Source organism: Cervus canadensis, chromosome 21, assembly GCF_019320065.1.
Source record: "Cervus canadensis isolate Bull #8, Minnesota chromosome 21, ASM1932006v1, whole genome shotgun sequence".
NCBI lineage: Eukaryota > Metazoa > Chordata > Mammalia > Artiodactyla > Cervidae > Cervus > Cervus canadensis.
In genome coordinates this window covers 18,708,225-18,729,149 of record NC_057406.1, presented here as the reverse complement: position 1 = coordinate 18,729,149, position 20,925 = coordinate 18,708,225, and the positions used below count along the sequence as shown (strand labels likewise).

At 35.6% G+C, this 20,925-nt stretch overlaps 1 protein-coding gene across 2 annotated transcripts in view; it reads left to right on the top strand.

The window, feature by feature from the left end:
* The window catches only part of LOC122423800 (ovostatin homolog 2-like), a 49,543-nt gene that overhangs the window by 9,702 nt on the left and 18,916 nt on the right, over positions 1 to 20,925 (top strand). For both annotated transcript variants that reach the window (XM_043441191.1, XM_043441193.1), the window contains exons 7-19: positions 65 to 149; positions 3,659 to 3,776; positions 7,213 to 7,324; positions 8,959 to 9,068; positions 9,401 to 9,559; positions 10,207 to 10,434; positions 12,365 to 12,419; positions 13,084 to 13,229; positions 13,678 to 13,824; positions 16,209 to 16,379; positions 18,074 to 18,218; positions 20,105 to 20,210; positions 20,655 to 20,883. In XM_043441191.1, the coding sequence (XP_043297126.1) occupies positions 65 to 149; positions 3,659 to 3,776; positions 7,213 to 7,324; positions 8,959 to 9,068; positions 9,401 to 9,559; positions 10,207 to 10,434; positions 12,365 to 12,419; positions 13,084 to 13,229; positions 13,678 to 13,824; positions 16,209 to 16,379; positions 18,074 to 18,218; positions 20,105 to 20,210; positions 20,655 to 20,883 (1,811 nt within the window). The remainder of the gene's footprint in view (positions 1 to 64; positions 150 to 3,658; positions 3,777 to 7,212; positions 7,325 to 8,958; positions 9,069 to 9,400; positions 9,560 to 10,206; positions 10,435 to 12,364; positions 12,420 to 13,083; positions 13,230 to 13,677; positions 13,825 to 16,208; positions 16,380 to 18,073; positions 18,219 to 20,104; positions 20,211 to 20,654; positions 20,884 to 20,925) is intronic.

Genomic DNA, 20,925 nt, shown 5'->3' with positions numbered 1-20,925 from the left:
GTAATCATTTTTGCTCAGCAGTGTGTGAGAGCTGAAGTAACATTATATTTCTCTTTGTTTCCAGTGTTGCCCAAGTTTGAAGTTAAAGTCAGTGCACCACAAACAATAACTATTTCAGATGATGAATTCCAAGTCAGCACATGTGCTAAGTAAGTATTCAAGAGGTTTAACTCCACCTGTCAATACAAGGCTTAGAGGAAACAAAAAATGAGGTCAACCATGTGAACTTATGTATCTGCTTATATTAAAATTATTAAAGAAGTAATGGATTGTCACTGTAGAATATTTGAAAAACATTGAAAAATGTGCAAAATTACCTAAAATTAATTACATTAACTGCCATTAACACTTTATTTTTCTCTGGTCTTTTATGAGTACTTTCAACAATTATGCTTTTTTACCCACTCCAGTTAAGAAAACCTGTCTTTATATAATGCCAGTCTTTCCATGTATTCCAATTCCTCACTGCATAAACATATCTCAATGTGGCTATATCAAATTTATCTAACCACTCTTTTATTATATGACACTCAGCCTGTTTGATTTTGTTTTCCCAGTGACAAATAAAGTTATAGTAATGTCTTTGTGTATAAAATGTAGCATTTTAATTAAAACTTATTTACTTAAGAAAAATTTCCAGAATTGGATTTACTACAACAAAAGTGTAACATTACTATGACAAGTGTGTAACATTCTTTTAGACTTTTGACTGCCATGTTGATCACTAAGTATGTTGTGCCCAAGGATGGTTCCAACAGCTTGTCTAAAGCACCTGCCTCATTGAATCTTCACCATCAGTGGATGTTTTCAGCAAAAAAAGAAAAAGAAAAGAAAGAAATATTGAAAATGTCATAGTGGAGGAAAAGGCATTTTATCAATTTAATTTTAACTAATTTGAATCCACTTGATGTAAAAAAGGAATTCCTATGTGATTTGAGAAATTGTTATTTTCTTTTGAGGGGATCATTTCTAATGTCTTTTATCTTTTTTAAAGCTGCAATGCCTTTCCTCAAATTTCTAATTATAGTAAAAAAAAAAACAAGAGCTAATATTTATTGAATACAAATGAATGAGCTAAGCATTACATTTGTTAACTTTCTCACCATGTCACTGTGAGAAAGGAGCTATTATCAACTCGATTTTATAAAGAAAGATAATGAGACAGAGAATTGAAATAACTTATCAACATTAATGGGGTTTTTTGATGGCAAAACTACAATTTAGACCTAGGCTATCTAAGTTCAGTTTCTTTCCTAACCAAGACCTCTATTGTACTTTATATAAACAACTGAAAATGTTAATATTTGCCCTATTTGTTAAACATTGTTTATTTAACTAATGACATGAAAATTACTTGCCTTTGAATATTTTCAGTAGTATATTAAAGATACATTGGTAAAGGGCAGCCTGGTAGAAACATGGGGATTTTGCTGAGGATACCATAAAGAATCTTAGAAACAGTTTCTAGCCTTTAAAAAAAAAATGTTCTTTGGACTCTAGAAAAACAATCATAAATATTTTTCTTAGTATCAGTGAAGAATAGCTGATCATGTGCCAAAGTTTTGTAAATGTAATGTATGAGAGATTATAGCTTATCTGCATTAAACATAAAGGGATAATCAATATAAGGATCCTAAACTGATTTCACTAGAAAAATCCTACAGAAAACTAAACTTGTCAGTGGGATTAACATCTATAATTTATCTGCTGAATGGTATGTTGAAAAACTACAATGCACTTTATCGGGTTAGTCAAAATATTTATCAAGTATCACCTTCCAAAGACTTTCTAAAAGCTAAATGTTGATATGGAATTGGGATTTATTGATTGATTGATAAGGAGTTGGGATTTATTGAAATGCTGATATGGAATTAGGATTTATTAAAACTTCCTTAATGTTATATTATACTCAGATCTGACATTAAACAGTGTGTCAGTATCAGCAATAATCAAATCTTGCAACAGGACTAGAGAGTTGAGAGCAGAGCTCTGCCTGCTCCATGGTTATTTCTGTGCAGGCTAAGAGAACATGATGAATGAATCAGTGTGTCCAGAAAATAACATCAGTGACTGCGTTGCCAACAATTAGATTGCACAATACTGCATCGCTGTTTCTTAACCATTCCCTGGGACTTAGCTTGGAACAGCCAGAGGAAACAACAACAAATTAGATTATTTTAGCAAACCACCTCAGAGATGAATTAAGCTTTTAAGAAGGAAGAAAATAGCCTACAGGCAAAAGTATTTTAATAAACCGCATTAGTATTTGCCAAAAACTTTTCAGATTATAAAAGGAGAATGTTTATTCTGACCTGTATGAAAACTTAAAACCCACATATCTTGTGGGTATATGTCAACTTGTAGGTGATAATGTGATGAGTTTTATTTGATAAATAAAAGACAATAAGAAGACATAAATAAGATATGCTTGGGTATAACATTTGTGACCTGATTAGAGTCTTGACTCTATTTTACTTGTAATTGATAGAGTTGACATGTTATAGTGAGTTGGATTGAGTCAAAATATCAGAAGCATTAAGAATTTTTAAATAGATTAGTGGAAGAGAAAAAACATGGATTGTGGCCTGAGGAATGTCAAAGTTTGAATTTTAATTCCATCAGTTACAATGTGGAAAAGAGAGATACTCAAAGTCAATTTACTAATCCATAAAATGAGATAACATACTTACATCTCAGAATCATTGGAAAAAATAAATGATATATGTAAACATCAATGTCCAACTATTAGAAAAAATATTATAATCAATACATTTAATAATATTCAGTTTTACTGTATACTAATTTTAGATTTGTTTTTCTAAATGCTAGTAGAAGAGATCCTTAAATAAGCCAAAAGCTCAAACAATTAATGTATTTGCCTTTGAATCTTTAAAAACCTTGTATTATAGTCTTTTGTGTGTTTGGGGAGAAAATGAAATATTTATTTAATCCCACCCCAAAACACAGACTTTCCTAGTGGCTCAGACAGTAAAGAACCCACCTGCAGTGCGGGAGACCTGGGTTCAATCTCTGGATTGGGAAGATCCCATGGAGGAGGGCATGGCAACCCACTCCTGGAGATTCCTGCCTGGAGAATCCCCATGGACAAAGGAGCCTGGCAGGCTGAAGTCCCTGGTGTCACAAAGAGTCAGACACGACTGAGCGACTAAGCACACACGCACCCAAAAAGACATTATATTTTTGGTAGAAGCATATCCAGTATATGCCAATCCTTTTATATTTATTGAGTAAGAAATGAGAAGTGTTATTTAAAATGTTAATCAAAAAGTACTCATGATCCTGAGTAATTTATTTATATATATATATATCTTTTGTGCTAGAGAAAGCAAGTGTTGCAAGCAATTTTTAAAATATTTTTATCAGATTAAAATGTAACTTTTGAAACTCAATTTGATCATTAAGTCCAAGTCACTGAGATTTTGAATTTTACATTACTTTAAATTTGATAAAAAAAAAAAAAACTGAATCTGTCTAATTTAAATTCAGTGGAGAAGAGAGTGCAAATAGATGAGCTTCCTAATTGAATTTGATTGTTGGGTATACATAATTTAGAGATTTCAAGTATAACTTATGAATAAAAGACCCTGAAATATGACCATGGTATTGTTCATATTACCAGTATATCTTCTCCTCCTAGGTATACCTTTGGCCAACCTGTACATGGGAAAGTCCACATCCAGGTGTGCAGGGAATTTTTTTCCTCTGGGGCTTGTGAGAAAGACAAGAATGAAATATGTGAACAGTTTGTTGCACAGGTACAGATCATGATCTTTACTCCAAAAAAATGAATTCTTGCTCATTTTCAATATTATTCTTTCTTTGATTCCATTTATAAAACAGACTGAACAACACTATTTTCCTGATGTGGATAATTGAAGTTATACATAGGTGAGGTGAAGAATGAGAAGAAAATTCAAGGTATAATTCATTCTCGGCCAAGTTCATTGCTCTTCACCTATATATTCATAGAAGTTTTAGAATTTGAAAGATCTTATTGCCTTTTTTGTTTATACTGTTTAGGTGACCCCTCTGATCTTCCTTTGAAGTACCATAATCTATCCTTTACATAAATGAATCCCTGATGGCACTCATCATGCCACCTAGAATTGTCTTTTTGAAAAAAGTTCACTTGCAAATAGCTGCAATTCAGAGTATCTATTTTATTACCTTAAATTTGAAGTTCACTTCTGAAGCCACCATTTGCTTTTTCAGTCTATAGCATCATAACATTAATAATCCTGGCCATCTCTTTGAGGATCACCTTTAGACTTCAAAAGTGAAATGTGTTTACACCATACAGTTTGTATTTTAATTCTGATTGTCCTAATCTCACTGAATTTGGTCAACATAAAATTACCTAAAGGCTGTTTGGTTAATATCGATATTTGGTTAATACAGACAGAAACCTATATTTTAGATAGGGATTGCAGACTTAAAAAGACTGAATGGAATTCTTTCACATCAGAGAACATTATTCTATGGTGTGGTTATAATATAATTTTGTCAGCCATTTTACCCAAGTGATGGGGTTTCATTCAGCTAGTGTTTTATTTTTCCCCAGTGTGAAAAATGCAACAATAAATAATCTGCTAAAACCAGTTTTATGTATGAGAAGTTTTATTTATTTGAAATAGATGTCTTGGAGCAGACTTCCTGAGTCAAATTAGATGAATAGATAGATGGATAGATATAATCATATATAGATTTAATTTTTAAAAAATATTACTGCCAGCAATATATGAATTTAAAATGTTTTACCATTTTGGTAGACAAAAATTTAGTTTGTTTTAACCTGCATTACTAGTGAGTTTTGGGTTTCCCTGGTGGCTTAGTGGTTAAGAACCAACCTGCTAATTCAGGAGATGTGGGGTCCATCCCTGGGCAGGAAGATCCCTAAAGAAGGAAATGGCAACCCACTCCAGCATTCTTGCCTGGAAAATCCTGTGGACAGAGGAGCCTGGTGGGCTATAGACAAGAGAGTCAGATATGACTCAGATACTAATCAACAACAGCAATAACCCATGAGTTAGAGCATATTTTCATATTTTTGTTATCAGTTTGGACTTCTTGTTTGAGAACTCTTAATTAGACCTGTTTTTCCTGTTGCTGTGAAATGGAAACTTTCTTGTTTTATGTTGCCCTCTAACCCTCTTGCCAGAACTAGAAAAAGCCTGCACACAGCAACAAAGAACCTCCGTGCCACAAGAAAGATCCAATGCAGCCAAAAAAAAAGTACCCTCTAGTCTCTAAGCAAAATTTTTTCAAGTTTTTATTTAAATATTGACTTTGTGGTATTTTTGAAATACCAGAGCTCCTAATGTTTATGGGCTGTCAGCCTTAGAAAAAGATCTTACCTGCCATTGTATTGTACATGTAGCTATCTATTATACAATTTTAAAAATTTATCTAATCAGCATATAATTTTTATTAAGTTTTAAAATAATTTTCTTTTCTTCCAGATGGATTTTCATCTGTGTATCTGCCTCTTGTACAATTTTGCCCTCCTAAATCATCTCATAAAAATGTTCATCTATTTTGTCAGTCTTTTACTTCTGCTTTCACTTTTTTCCTAATATTACTTTCTATTTCTGCATAATTTATTTTCATTTTCATGTTAATTTTTTCCTTAAAATTTTAGTTTATTTTATTAGTTCAAAAAATGTTAGTTGCTTCTTGTTAAAAAAAAAAAAACACATTCAGTGTTTATACATTTTCACTTAATCACAACATAACAGCAAAGATTTTGATGTAAAGTATTTGTCCCTTGACAATGGCAACATCTAGATTATTACTGATTTACTTCACGTGGTCTCTTTGACTCAGGGATGACTGAAAAATTTTTCCTCTTAATTTCAAAGCAATTAAGGTTCTTCTGATTACTTTTTATTATTTCTTTTTAATTCTATTTTAAACAGACAAACTTGACCTTTTTTGTTTTTGATTTTATAGCTAATAGTTCAGAGCACCACATATTCTGGAATCAGAATGCCTAGTTAACTCCACCACCTCCCAACTGTGTGACCTTGGGCAGATTATATAGACAACCTGGGCTTCTTTCATTTATCCATATAAAGGAGATGATAATAGTGACTTGTTCATATCATGGTTCTGAGGATCAATGAATTGCTATATCCCTCTAATGTTTTACATTTGAAATTAATAAACACTATATTTTAAAATAGAATTAAATCTATATCTCTCTAATTACTCATATCATTGCTGAAAGATTATCTACAGATTTTTCTTTCATTTCATTTTACACTGGTAGCAATTTTAAAAATCTTTATTGAAATATAGTTGATTTACCATGTCATGTTAATTTCATATGTACAGCAAAGTGATTCACTTGCACACATATATATACATACATGTATTACTTCTTTTGTATTCTTCTTGTACAGTCTTTTCCCTTATAGGTTATTACAACATACTGAGTATAGCTCCCTACACTATGCAGAAGGTCCTTGTTGGTTAACTATCTGTGTATAAGTATTTTGTATATTGTAATCCCAAACCTCTAATTTATCCCTCCCCTCTTCCCCTTTAATAATCACAAGTTTGTTTTCTATGTCTGTGAGTCTGTTTCTGTTTCATAAATAAGTTCATTTGTATCCTTTTTTTTAGATTCCACATATAAATGAAATCATATATTCATCTTTTTTCTAACTTTTGTCACTTAGTATGATAATCTCCTGGTCCATCCATGTTGCTGAATATAGCATTATTTCTTTCTTTTTTGTGGCTGAGTAATATTTCATTGTATACATACACCAGATTTTTTCTTTTTTATATGAACAACTTACCTTGAAGTGTTTTGGCGTCACATATTTGAAGAGTGCTTCTACTCCATCTGTTCTTAATACTTCTCAAGTATTAAGGAGATTTTAATTTCTCAATCCTAAAATATTATTCGGTTCCATTTTTCATTCTTAAATTTGTTCCCATCAGTGTCTCCAGGAGAATATCCCTGAAATCTGTAAAATATGCATTACTTCCACTTTGTTTTCATTGCTGATGAAACTCCCCTCCAATCTCCTCCTCCTTGTTTTGCAATTCTCGGTCATTTCACCAAGTTTGTGAGATGGAGCCATGGAGCAATTGAGGGAGTTATATATCTGTGCTGAAACTCCATATTTTTTTAGAGACTTTTAAATCCCTAAACTTTTCATTATACTTTCTCTTCTTTTTCAGTTGAAAAATGGTTGTGTTTCTCAAATTATAAATACAAAAGTCTTCCAACTCTACCGTTCTGGACTCTTCATGTCATTTTATATCACCACAACTGTTACGGAAATTGGGACAGGTAATGCTCGTGGTTTATGGGCAATCTGGGGCTATATGCAGCTTCCTGAGAGACATTTACTGAGTTAACAATGTTCACGAAATACAGATCAATAATTGTTCAGTATGTGGAGTACATTGCCAATAGGTCAACTTGAGCATTGCTTTTGAATAAGATTTTCCTTATAATACTTATTAAGTATAATGTATATATACATATATATATTCATAATAAGTATATTAAGTATAATACTTAATAAGTATAATACTTATTAAGTAAATGCTCTATGTTTATATCTGATCTGTGCCTGCATCAGTGAGACAGAGGGTCTTGACAGGTGAAAAAATTAGGTATCTCTTTATAATTTTGTGTGATAATCAACTGCCGGGGCCTAGTTTTTGATTGAATGCATATTTCACAATCTACATCTGGTAGGTCAAATCTAGCTCTTTGCCTGTTTATATAAATAAAGTTATATTGGAATACAACCATATTTACTCATCTTGCATAAGAGTGACAACAAAGTTGAGTAGCTGTGACAGGGGCTTGTGAATCATGGGCTTAGAATAATAACTATCAGATCCTTTACAGAACTTTGCCAACTTCCAATTTAATACAACTGGATACATTTGCAAAGGCAAAAATTATTAGTGAAAAATTGCACATAGTGAGTGTATAATAAATATTCATTTTAAAAATGAAACAGAAAAAGAGGAATGTGAGATTTAATCTTGAGGTAATAAAACCAGATTCAGTTACTATTTCTTGTTATTTAAAAATGATTGCTGCTGCTGCTGCTGCTAAGTCGCTTCAGTCATGTCTGACTCTGTGCGACCCCATAGACGGCAGCCCACCAGGCTCCCCCGTCCCTGGGATTCTCCAGGCAAGAACTCTGGAGTGGGTTGCCATTTCCTTCTCCAATGCATGAAAGTGAAAAGTGAAAGTGAAGTCGCTCAGTCGTGTACGACTCTTAGCGACCCCATGGACTGCAGCCCACCAGGCTCCTCCATCCATGGGATTTTCCAGGCAAGAGTACTGGAGTGGGGTGCCATTGCCTTCTCCTAAAAACGATTGAGATAATATTATTTATAAACTTTTTTGTGTAAATCTACTTGATCAATATTAAAATGGCCTTCAAATAATGGATGTTTGACACATTTATATTGTAACTTACATATGCTTGCCTCTGTTTATGACATGCTTTTTTGGTATCACAACGAATTTCTACTTACTTTGCTATCAGATTTTTTTTTTTTTAATCTGGAAAAAGTGTGAAAACAGTTACCTTGCAGTCTAATAATGATTTTGGAAGTGAAAGCCTTATTTTTGAAATTTCTATGGTATTCTCCATCATAAGAAGAGTTCCAAGCCAGAAATTACCAGAATGATAGGAGGGACATTGAGTGTTCTCTCCTGCTTCTGATTCAAATATTTTCATGCTAATTACATTATTCAGCTTAATGAATTATATAACCTAATAAAGAATACTCTGTAGCCTGCTCCTAGCACCCACACCTCCTTTTCAATGTAGAACAAGAATATAATTTTGTGTATATGCATTTGCACATGTACAAACAAAATCTAGGCTATTTGTTCTTCTGAAATTCTTGATCAAATGACGTATTTCCCATAACACTGCTTTTCATTTTTTGCAGGTGTGCAAATCAGCGAAAAGTCTTCTATTTTTATCACTCCAGTGCTTGGAAGTGTGAGCTTCAAGAACATGGACCCTTTCTATAGAAGAGGAATTTCTTATTTTGGAACTGTGGGTTTAAAAAAAAAATATGTTTTCATTTCATTTTCTTAGGTCATAGGTTGCCTTTTGAAAATTTCTGGACACTTTTTTCCTACTTTCATAACACATGTGTAACATGACTGCATATGATATATTGGAAAAAGTCCTAGGCTGAAAGAAAGCAATAGATACAATTATAGATATCACCATATTATATGTTTTTAATAGAACATCTTTCTGCCTAATGGAATTTAAGACAATTACAAATAAACAATCACATTTGCAAATAGAAAATGCTTTCTTGGTAGAAATAGGACATTTTGAATTTTAAAAATTAATGCTTCTTTTTTGTGTGTGTACAGCTTAAATTTTCCGGCCCTAATAATGTTCCGATGGTGAACAAGTTATTGCAGTTGGAGCTCAATGACAGACTGGTAGGAAACTACACCACAGATGAGAATGGTGAAGCTCAGTTTTCCATTGATACTTCTGATATATTTGATCCGGAGTTTCGTCTGAAAGTAAGACATCAGAGTGGATGAGATCCCACAGAAGAACTGAATGTTAGAAATTTTGAAGATTAGAAATCTCTTAAAAGATACCTTGCATTGAAAATACATTTTAATACACTTTAACATTTAGTGTATTTTATGTTTGTTCACTAAATAATACATAAGAATACTTATTCAAGATAACAACCAATTACTGTTATTATAAATTCTCCAATAACCAATATTTTCCTCTGAGAAAGTAGAAATAGCTCATAAAGATGATTTGGCTTCTTTCCTTTGACCATTTTGTGCATAGATAAGAGAGATACTATGATTTCTCCTCTTCTGTTTAAACAGAATTTTGCATTTAAACAGTTGGTTAGTGTTCAAACATAGCTGAAAGGCATAAGGCCTAATGTTGACTTCAGTGACAAAGTGAGATAAACAACTCATTGTAGGCCTGATGAAATAGACATACAACTAAGGTCATGTTTTATATATGAAAAGAGGGGAGTGCTCTTATTATTTTACTGCCAGTAACAACTCTGAAACGTTAACCTCAAGCTAAGATTCTTCCCTGCCCTGAAGAGATAAGAGGCTTCCTATTCTATAATAATGACTGTCCCTGGAAGATCTTTATACCTCTACAACCCATTTGCTTTCTTTTATCTTCTCAGGCCACATATTTCAGACCCCAAAGCTGCTACCTTCCCAGCTGGTTAATTCCACAGTACATGGATGGCCATTTCTCAGTCCAACGCTTCTACTCACAAACCAGCAGTTTCCTGCTGATTGAGCCTGAACCCAAGGAGCTTAGATGCGATCAAGAGAAGATTGTTACTGTACATTACTCGCTAAACAGTGAAGCATACAGGGATGATTCAAACATCAACTTCTTCTATTTGGTGAGTCTCAGTGGGTCGATTCTTGGATCTTGTCTAATTGTCCGCTTAGCCCAGTACAGCTCAGAACCTGGACATCAGTTGGGCTATGTTAATCAGATTGAACCAAGATTCTCCCTTTGCTGGTGAGTACCACTGGGTCCATGAAGAACAATCCCAGAAACAAATAAACACATAAAAATATCCAAGGTCATTTCAGTTTTTCCAAGGTTGAAAAACTTAATTATTTATTTATTTTAAACTTTTTCTTTTGCATCGGGGTATGGCTGATTAACAATGTCGTGATGGTTTCATGTAAACAGTGAAGGGACTCAGCCACACATATACAGGTATCCATTCTCCCCCAAATCCCCCTCCCATCCAGGACGCCACACAACATGGAGCAGAGTTTGCTATGCTATACAGTGGGCGCTTGTTGGTTATCCATTTGAAATACAGCAGTGTGTACATGTCCATACCAGACTCCCTAACTATCCCTTTCCCCCCAACATCTCCCCCTTCCAGGGCAACCATAAGTTCATTCTCCAAGTCTGTGAATCTGTTCCTGGAAAAATTTATTACTCGGAGTCTGCTATTTTACACATTCAGTTCTAACTCACATCAAGTATATACAGACCCTTCAGGAGAATAAAGTATTAGACAGCTACCAGAGAGCAAAGTAGAAGGCTGACTTTGATGAGCAATAAAAAGAATTAGCCCTTTTGGTTCTGGCCCTATCCATTTTGTCTCTATAAGGCTATTGAAAGGTGAAAGGCTGCAAACTTGGAAATTAGGACTCCTGACTGGAATCCTTTCCCCTCTTCTATGTATTAGGTGAGCTAGTTGATCTTGGGCAGATTGTTTAAGCTCTCTAAGCCTTAACTTCCTCAGCTATATATTTGTCACTGGAAGAAAACAAAAGACTTTCCTCCAAGGGTAAGTATTACATGACAGGCAGTGTTATAAAGGTTTTTTTTTTTTTTAATTAACTCATTAATCAGCCCTATGAGTATCTTCTTTTTATAAACAACGGAACAGGGGCAGAGGTGAAACGACTTGGCTTATGTGAAACCAGTTAGTCTCAACTGTTTCAGAGCTTTATTCACCCCCCCATGGTGACTGGCATATCACTCACCAAGTTCCCAGCACATAATTAGCTCTCAGTCAACTGTGGTCACTTGCTCTGTTCCTTCCCAAGTTGTGAAAGAGTTCATTTTTCATATTTGTTTGTAAAAACTACTTTATCTTATAGAATAGAATTGTAATTAGGCCATTCATTATCTAATAATAACATGATACCTGAGAAATGGAATATTTCCTGCCATATCAGTAAACAAAGAACGTCACAGTCATCAGCAGCTGTAGCCACCATGGTTAGTGAGCTGGTGAGCCCTGAGGGAACTTGGTAAAGAAAAAATACTGGGAGTTGGTGATGGACAGGGAGGCCTAGCGTGCTACAGTCCATGGGATTGTAAAGAGTCGGACACAACTGAGCAACTGAACTGAACTGAACTTAGAAGCCACCAGACTACAGTCACTCACTGCAGGAAGTGACTGAGGAAGTGAGTGAGCCCTGAGGAAACCTGAGAAATGAAAACACAGGATATTAGCCCCAGATAGCTGGGGTACATATCAAAGGAATGATTTCAGTGAGCCCAGAATCTTGCATCTTCCCATACATCGAGAAGTGCTAAATTCCTTAACTTGGGATATCTGGTTTTCATTAATTAACAATAACCTTTTGATGTACCTGCATTTTGTTGCAAAGCCCTCGCCTCCGCGGAGCAAGTCTCTCAGTTTTACTTGAAATGCTTTCTCCCAGGATTGAAGTCCTAAAATTTCCCACTGAATAAGGTATAACTCTCAACTTTTAGGTTGTGAATATTTTTTTTAAGTCCACATACCATATTATCTAACATGCTATCGCATACTGTGTTTTCTTTGTTCGGCACAGGTTATGGTGAAAGGAACTATCTTCCTCAGTGGACAGAAGGAGATCAGAAACAAAGGTGTATATAAGGCATTGATTTTTTGTTTTAAACATGCACTCTACCTTCATTTTTCTGTCTTTTAAAGAAATGTTACTGTGATTCTAGTCAAGAAGTTAGGAAGGACGCTTAGCATTACAATTTGTGGGTAGAGGCCCAGAGTAGCCTGCTAAATATTTCAGTGAAAGAGATTTCAACCTGTTTCTATGATTGCCAGGCTATCAGATACAATATAGAAAAAGTGATGTCCAAAACTCAAACATTGTTATTATCTAAATTATGCAATCTTCCTTCATATATATGCTTCCCATTCATTGATTGATTGGGGCTTCCTGGATGGCTCAGTAGTGAAGAATCCACCTGTCAATGTAGGAGATGTGGGTTCGATCCCTGTGTTGGGAAGATTCCCTGGAGGAGAAAATGGCCACCCACTCCAGCATTCTTGCCTGGAAAATCCCATGGACAGAGAAGCCTGGCAGGTGACAGTCTATGGGTCTCAAAGAGTCGGACATGACTTAGCAACTGAGAATGCACACAATTTATTGATTAATTAATTGATTTGCCTTTAAAATAAAGTCCGATTTGCTCTTTCTACCCATAAGCCATTCTCTTTTATCTAAGTGTACCCAGTGAGTCAGGAAACTTCTGGTACTGTGTCTGCTGCTCATCTCTCATATTTACACAGCCTGGAAGGGAAACATCTCCTTCCCCATCAATGTCAGTGCTGATCTGGCTCCTGTGGCTGTCATGCTTGTCTACACTCTTCACCCCAGTGGGGAAATCATAGCTGACAGTGTCAAGTTCCAGGTGGAAAAATGCTTTAAAAACAAGGTGAGGTCTCTTCTATTTCTTGCATATTCTGAGTGAGGGGGTGGGCCGTTTACTCCCTGGCGTCTCCTTGTTTTTTGATGCTTATAACCTTTACATGGTCATCTCACAATCATCATTGGCACAGCTCAGTTATTAGGAGATGAATCATCCAACAGAAGGAACCACTTTTGGCAGCAGTGCCAATCCTGGGATGGTACGAGGGTTGGTGAAGGCAGTGTCCCTGTGAGGATGGAGAATTAAGGGGGAGAGTGGGCAAGAGAAATAAAGGTACAGAAATCTATAAAGATTTACTTGGAAAAGATCAGACATAGTCCAACTACTGGGTTGGCCAAAAAAAATTTGGGGCTTTTCTATAAGATGCTATGGAAAACCACGAATGAAATGCTTGGCAAACCCAACATTTTCATGTAAAATAATCTTACTCATTCCTTTTCTTCCTTAATTTTAGGTTAACATCAAGTTCTCAAAGGAGCAGGGACTACCAGGCTCCAGCACTGGTCTCCATCTTCAGGCATCCCCTGACTCAGTCTGTGCCCTCCGGGCTGTGGATAAAAGCGTTCTACTGAAGTCAGAACAACAGCTGTCAGCTGAAAGTGTAAGTTCTCAGATTTCCTCAAGTCTTATGCTCCAGATGATGTTTTTATTTGAAATGGAACAGGTGAAAAATGTCAAACATTGTCTTTTTTTTTGTCTTTCCATGGATTGCACACTTAACTATTTTTTTTGGATGGCTCAGGACTCACAACAATAAAGAATTCTATGGATAATTATAATGGGTTAGGGATTATACAACTGTAGATGTAACTATATATATGAAAACCTAGAGTTAAATCTCAGTATCAAAAGGTGTGCTTGGACATTCTGTTATCTGTTAATAGATCTTATATTTTCATAAGCATTTCCAAACCTGCAATTACAGAATTTTTCATCAAAGTCATCTTAGTTAAAAACTATTGGATATTTTAATTTCCCATTTTCTTTCATCTGTTTTTACTTTTTTTTTAAATTGACATATAATTGCTTTACAATGTTATGTTAGTTTTTACTATATAACAAAGTGAATCACCTATATGTATACATATTTCCCATCCCTCTTTTTTAAAATTTATTTTTAATTGAAGGATAATTGCTTTGCAATATTGTGTTAGTTTCCACTGTACAAGGTGAGCCAGCTATATGTGTACATGTACTCCCTCCCTCTTGACTCTCCCAGCACCCTCATCCCATCCGTGTACAGAGCATCCCTCACAGAGCACCCAGCTGAGCTCCCTGGACTGTACAGCATCTTCCCACTAGCTCTCTCTTTTACACATGGTAGCGTATATCTCTCAGTGCTGCTCTCTCAATTCATCCCAGTTCTCTATGTCTGTGTTTCTAGTCTTGCCCTACAAGTACGTCCTCACGTTTTGAAGTTGCATCTTTTCCTTCCTTTAATGATCTGATTATGTCCCATCAACCACAAGGTTTGGAAGCTGCCACTTCCAGGCCCATTTATTTTAAGCCCGTTTCTTATGGAGTCCAAAGACCATGATTCATCCTTTGACACTTAATGTTGTACTTTCTTTCATCTGGAGTTGACTGCTGTGTGTATCTTCTAATTTCTCCATGCCAGTCTTTTCTTTCCTTCATGTAGTCTCTTAAAATTTCCTTCTCCAACTTCTCAACAGTAGGAGCTCTGTTGGAATATGGCGCTGATATTTCTTGTTGTTTTTGTTTAGTCTCTGTGTCTGACTCTTGTGATCCCATGAACTGTGGCCCCCCCAGATTCCTCTGTCCACGGGATTTCCCAGGCAAGTATACTGGGGTGGGTTGCCATTTCCTTCTCCAGGGGATCTTCCCCACCCAGGGAATCTTCCTCACAAAGGGAAAGAACCCATGCCTCCTACATTGCTGGTAGATTCTTTGCTGCTGAGCCACCAGGTAAGCCTGTTGGTATTTCTGCTAACAAGTAATTTGAAGGTCATGGTATTATCCTTATCACACTCATGCTAGTGATTACTTGTTCTCTTTGGTTTTATGTTCTCTTTGGAAGGATACTTGAGAAGATTTAGAATCAGGCTGCTATCATTTTCCTCCAGATCTAGGTATTCACAGATAATCACGAATTATCTGTGCTCTCAGGCTTGGAATCATCCATAGATCTTCAGGCATCTCTTCCTTACATGCTATCTTTAATTCCGCGTTAAAACAAAAAATTTCTGTGAACCACATAAAACAAAATTGAAGCCTTCCTCTCCTAGAATGAGCTGACTCAAAAGTGTTAGATGAAATATTACAGCTATAAAGAAAAGAACAAGGATAAAAGGTTATACGGGGGTGGGGGGAATAAACTGGGAGATTGGGACTGACATCGACACACTGCTATATATAAAATAGGTAATTTATAAGAGCCTGCTGTATAGCACAGGGAACACATCTCAATGCTCTGTAATGGAAAGAATCTGAAAAAAAAGTGAATATAGGTATATGTGTAACTGAATCACTTTGCTATATACCTGAAACTAACACACCATTATAAATTAACTATACTCCAATAAAAAGATCTTTTAAATCATATTATAAGCAATTATATATTATGTGTAACTAGAATATATGCTCTTCTCTTTTTGATAATGAGATTTACATATTGAATAATGCTTCTTTTTTGCCTTGGCTGCCTGGAAACAGATTCAGATTTGATACTATGCTTATTCATGGAACCATAGCAACCTGTTTTATATGTTTATTTACTTCAATTTACTTGATTGAATTTTTAATTTTGTTGTTAGTAAATAAAATTTTTAAATGGCCTCCTTTTCCCTTAAACCATATCAAAATACAAAACTGAAAATAAATTAAAATGTATAAGGATTATAAAATAAATATGTGTTGATGTACTTTTACTTGAAGAATAAATGGTTATAGCACAAAAAGTTGCCAATTTTGCCACTATAAAAAGAATATTTCAAATAATTAGAAACCATGATATTTTTCTTCCAGGTGTACAGTATGCTCCCAAATACAGAACTGTATGGTTATTTCTATCGTGGTCTCAACCTTGATGATGGCAAGCTAGACCCTTGCATTCCTCAGAAAGATATGTTTTACAATGGCTTGTATTATATACCTGTAAGCAACCATGGGGATGGAGACACCTATGATATTCTCAAGGTAAGGTCATTTTAAGCTTTAAAATTACTGCATGCTGGGACTTCCCTGGTGGTCCAGTGGTTAAGACTTCACCTTTCAAAGCAGGGGGTGTGGGTACAATCCCTGATTGAAAAGCTAAGATCCCAAATGCCTTGAGGCAAAAAACCCCCAAAACATAAAGCAGAAGCAATATTGTAACAAAGTGCATAAAGATTTTTAAAATAGTCCACATCAGAAAAAAAGTACTTTAAAAAAATTATTGCATGTCAATTTTAATTTTAGTTTTCCTAATGCATATCTTGGAGAAGGAAATGGCAACCCACTCCAGTATTCTTGCCTGGAAAATTCTGTGGACAGAGGAGCCTGGTGGGTTACAGTCCATGGGGTCGCAAAAGAGTCAGACATGACGCATGCACTGAATGCAAATCTGTTTTATTATTTGTGCAGTAAAGAATCTGCAGGAGATTATTTTATTATTTGTGCAGGAGACCTGCATTTGATCCTTGGGTCGGGAAGATCCCCTGGAGAAGGGAATGGCAACCCACTCCAGTATTCTTGCCTGGAGAATTCCATGGACAGAAAAGCCTGGTGGGCTACAGTCCAGGGAGGGGTCACAAAAAGTCAGACATGACCAAGTGACTAACACCTCCTTTTCTTTGATATTGAGGTCAGTAATGTGTTTAAAATCACTCAGAAATTGTCTTATAAAAAAGATACTCATTTTTGTTGATGTTTTTCTCTGTGGAAAATAAATTATAGGGTGGCTGAAATGATGATGTTGATGTTAAAGTTAAAACTTGATGTTAGAAGCAATGAGGCAATCTTCAAGGTATTGCAATAAATTTTATGCAGAAATCATCAAATCGGGAAGCTAAAATAGAGCCTCAGCTTCATTTATACAAAGGCTATCACTGGAATTTTCTGAGGCTTCCTTTAAGGTATTTTTTAAAAGATTTTTTTTATGTGGACCTTTTTTTTTTTTTCCTAGTCTTTAAGGAATTTGTTACAATACTGCTTCTGTTTTATGTTTTGGTTTTTTGGCCACAAGGCATATTGGATCTTAGCTCTTCAACCAGGGATCAAACTAGCACCCCCTGCATTGGAAGGCAAAGTCTTAACCACTGGATCACCGGGGAATTCCCTAAAGGAATCTTTATGATTGCAGTCTGCTGGGGCTGCTGCTAAGTCGCTTCGGTCATGTCGAACTCTGTGTAACCCTATAGACAACAGCCCACCAGGCTCATCTATCCCTGGGATTCTCCAGGCAAGAATACTGGAGTGGGTTGCCATCACAGCTATAGAAATAAAGGGGAATAGAATCAGACATTTTCCTTCAAGTCCCAGAGCTCCAATTTACTGGCTGTGTCTCATACACACATGTTCGTGTATGTGTGTGATGTTAATTAAGGCAATGATAACATCTCATAAATATTTTTCCCTTAAAATCAGATGGAGAATAATTTAAAACCCTTAGCAAAATCCCAGAACGCAAGTGCTGAGTAATCATAATGATTATCATTTTTCCTCCAAATTAGAGACTTCACACACATCAAAGACAGGTGACTTGACTTGTAATATACCAGACCCTTGCTTGCTAGCAAAGAAAACATGTATATTTATTATCTATTTTTAAAATTATAAGATAGTTGATGACTCTTTTTTAGGTCTTGTATGAAGACTGCTCAACTTTTCCTTTGTTATTTATGTCTTTGAAGGATATGGGTCTGAAAGTCTTCACCAATCTCCATTACCGGAAACCAGAAGTATGTTCAACAGAGAAAATCATGCCATACACTGGGCCGCTCTATCTGGAATCAGGAGGATATTCACCCATGTACAGTGCCCCATTGAAAATTGCATGTGGGTAACCAAGAATTGTGTGGGGGGAGATGGGTAAAAGGATTCATGGAATTGGTTGTATTTCATATGACTACCCAAAACTGGGATTTTTACATGTGCAGTATGTCATGTGTTTGTCTACGACTATACATCCTGCAGCTGAATAAAGCAAAATAAGGCAAGTGGAAATGGTATTAGCTAAAGGGAAGGAATAGCTTCAGATATGAGAAGTTTATTTTTACGGCAGAACACAACAGCAGAAACGTACAGGAGGGCAATCATAATGATTACAGGAGGAGATGCCCTTATTTTGTGTAGATCAGAATACATAGTTCAAGGCAAAGAGCATTTTGATTCTCAGATGACCAAACAGCTGGCATCAGAGAAATGTGTTCAAATACCAATCCATTTTTGGCTTCCCTGGTGATCCAGGGGGTGCGTGTTCAATCCCTGGTGGGGGAACTAAGATCCCATAGGCCATGTGGCCTGGCCAAAAAATAGGAAAAAAGAATGCCAAATACAAAAAAGAATGTACATATATATTATATATATATATATATATAATATATATGTGTGTGTGTGTGCGTGTGTGTGTGCATGTGTGTGTATTTATAACGGAGTCACTTTACTGTATAGAAGAAAGTAACCCAGCATTGTTAATCAACTATGCTTCAATTTAAAAAGAAAAGATTTTTAATGCCAAATATAGCCCAGAGGCCAGGGAAACAAAAGAAAATGTCTTTAGAAATTAGCAACATTACTGTTGGTGGGAATGTAAATTGATACAGCCACTAAGGAAGACGGTATGGAGATTCCTTTAAAAACTAGGAATAAAACCACTATATGAAACAGCAATCCCACTCCTAGGCATATACTTTGAGGAAACCAAAATCGAAAAAGACACATGTATCCCATTGTTCATTGCAGCACTATTTACCATAGCAAGAACATGGAAGCAACCTAGATGTCCATTGACAGATGAATGGATAAAGAAGTTGTGGTACATATACAGAATAGAATATTACTAAACCATAAAAAGAAACACATTTGAGTCAGTTCTGATAAGGTGGATGAACCTAGAACCTGTTATACAGAGTAAAGTGAGTCAGAAAGAGAAAGATAAATATTGTATTCTAACACATATATACAGAATCTAGAAAAATGGTACTGAAGAATTTGTTTACAGGGTAGTAGTGGAGAAGCAAACATGGAGAATAGACTTATGGACATGGGGAGAGGGGAGGAGAGGGTGAGATGTATGGAAAGAGTAACATGGAAACTTACATTACCATGTGTAAAATAGACAGCCAACAGGAATTTGCTGTGTGGCTCAGAAAGTCAAACAGGGGCTCTGTATCAACCTAGAGGGGTGGGATGGGGAGGGAGATGGGAGGGAGGTTCAAAAGGGAGAGGATATGTGTATACCTGCGGCTGATTCATGTTGAGGTTTGACAGAAAACAACAAAATTCTGTAAAGCAATTATCCCTCAATAAAAAAATAAATTAAAAAAAGAAATTAGCAATGTTAATGTCATTAGAAACTTTAGTCATTAGGATGATGGAATTGGCTGATACCAAATTGCTTCCTGGCAGGCACCAGAATGTCAGACGAGAAACTCCATTCAATAAATAGACATGACTTTCTCTAAATTTGACTCTGGAGGAACAATGTAGGCTGATTTGTGTGTGTGTGTGTGTGTGTTGCTCTTATTTTAATAATGGGACTGATTTGAGCATCAAAACACTGACACCTATGCTGAAATGTACATTTATTGACACTGAGCCCCAGCAGAAACCCCTGTATCATGTCCCACCAAGCATGTGCAGTCAGAGACATAGCTTACGGGTGTGTCATTGGAACGTATATTTTTATTCTCTCCCTTTAAAACATTTCTCTTTTCTTTTAGCTGGTGAAGTCACAAGGGAGAATTTTGACTCCATAGAACGGGTTATAATTGAAACAGTAAGAACAAACTTTCCAGAAACATGGATTTGGGAGCTTGTCAGCATTGAGTAAGCTTTTAAGTTTTCTTTCCTGTATGTCTTTATTTCTATTTTCTTTTTGTCTTTATTTCCTAAACTTTATTTCTGAGTATATAAAGAAGAACCATGTTGGTAAAATACAAAACACCGTTCACTTGTATGTACTGACCACATATTTTATTTTATTTTTCCTCTAGTATTGTTTCTTGTCTGTTCATTTCATGCAGATAGATGCAAGCTGCATGAATTAGAAAAAAATAATGTGTTTAGAGAAATGTGACCTTTTTGAGATTAAATTTTATAGAAATCCAACTCTCAAAATACTGATCTAACGCCCTGACAAAGATTTAACTATACTGATCTAATGATACTGATCTATGACTTATTTTTAACCTTCACTTAATACTTTTTTGTTTGCAACTTAGTTTCCTGTTTAGACAAAGGATGCATTTTACCTAGAATCTCTCTTTGTAGTTCCTCCGGTTCAGCAAATCTTTCATTCACCATCCCTGATACTATAACCCAATGGGAAGCAAATGGCTTCTGTGTGAACGGTGAGGCTGGATTTGGCATTTCATCAACAGCTTCTCTGGAAGCCTCCCAACTTTTCTTTGTTGAAATAACCTCCCCCTCTTCAGTTGTTCGGAATGAACGGTCTGATCTGATTGTCAGTGTCTTCAGCTACCTGAATACCTGTGTAGAGGTAAATTATTCCCTTTGATCTGGAGTCAAAATCTAACGAGGC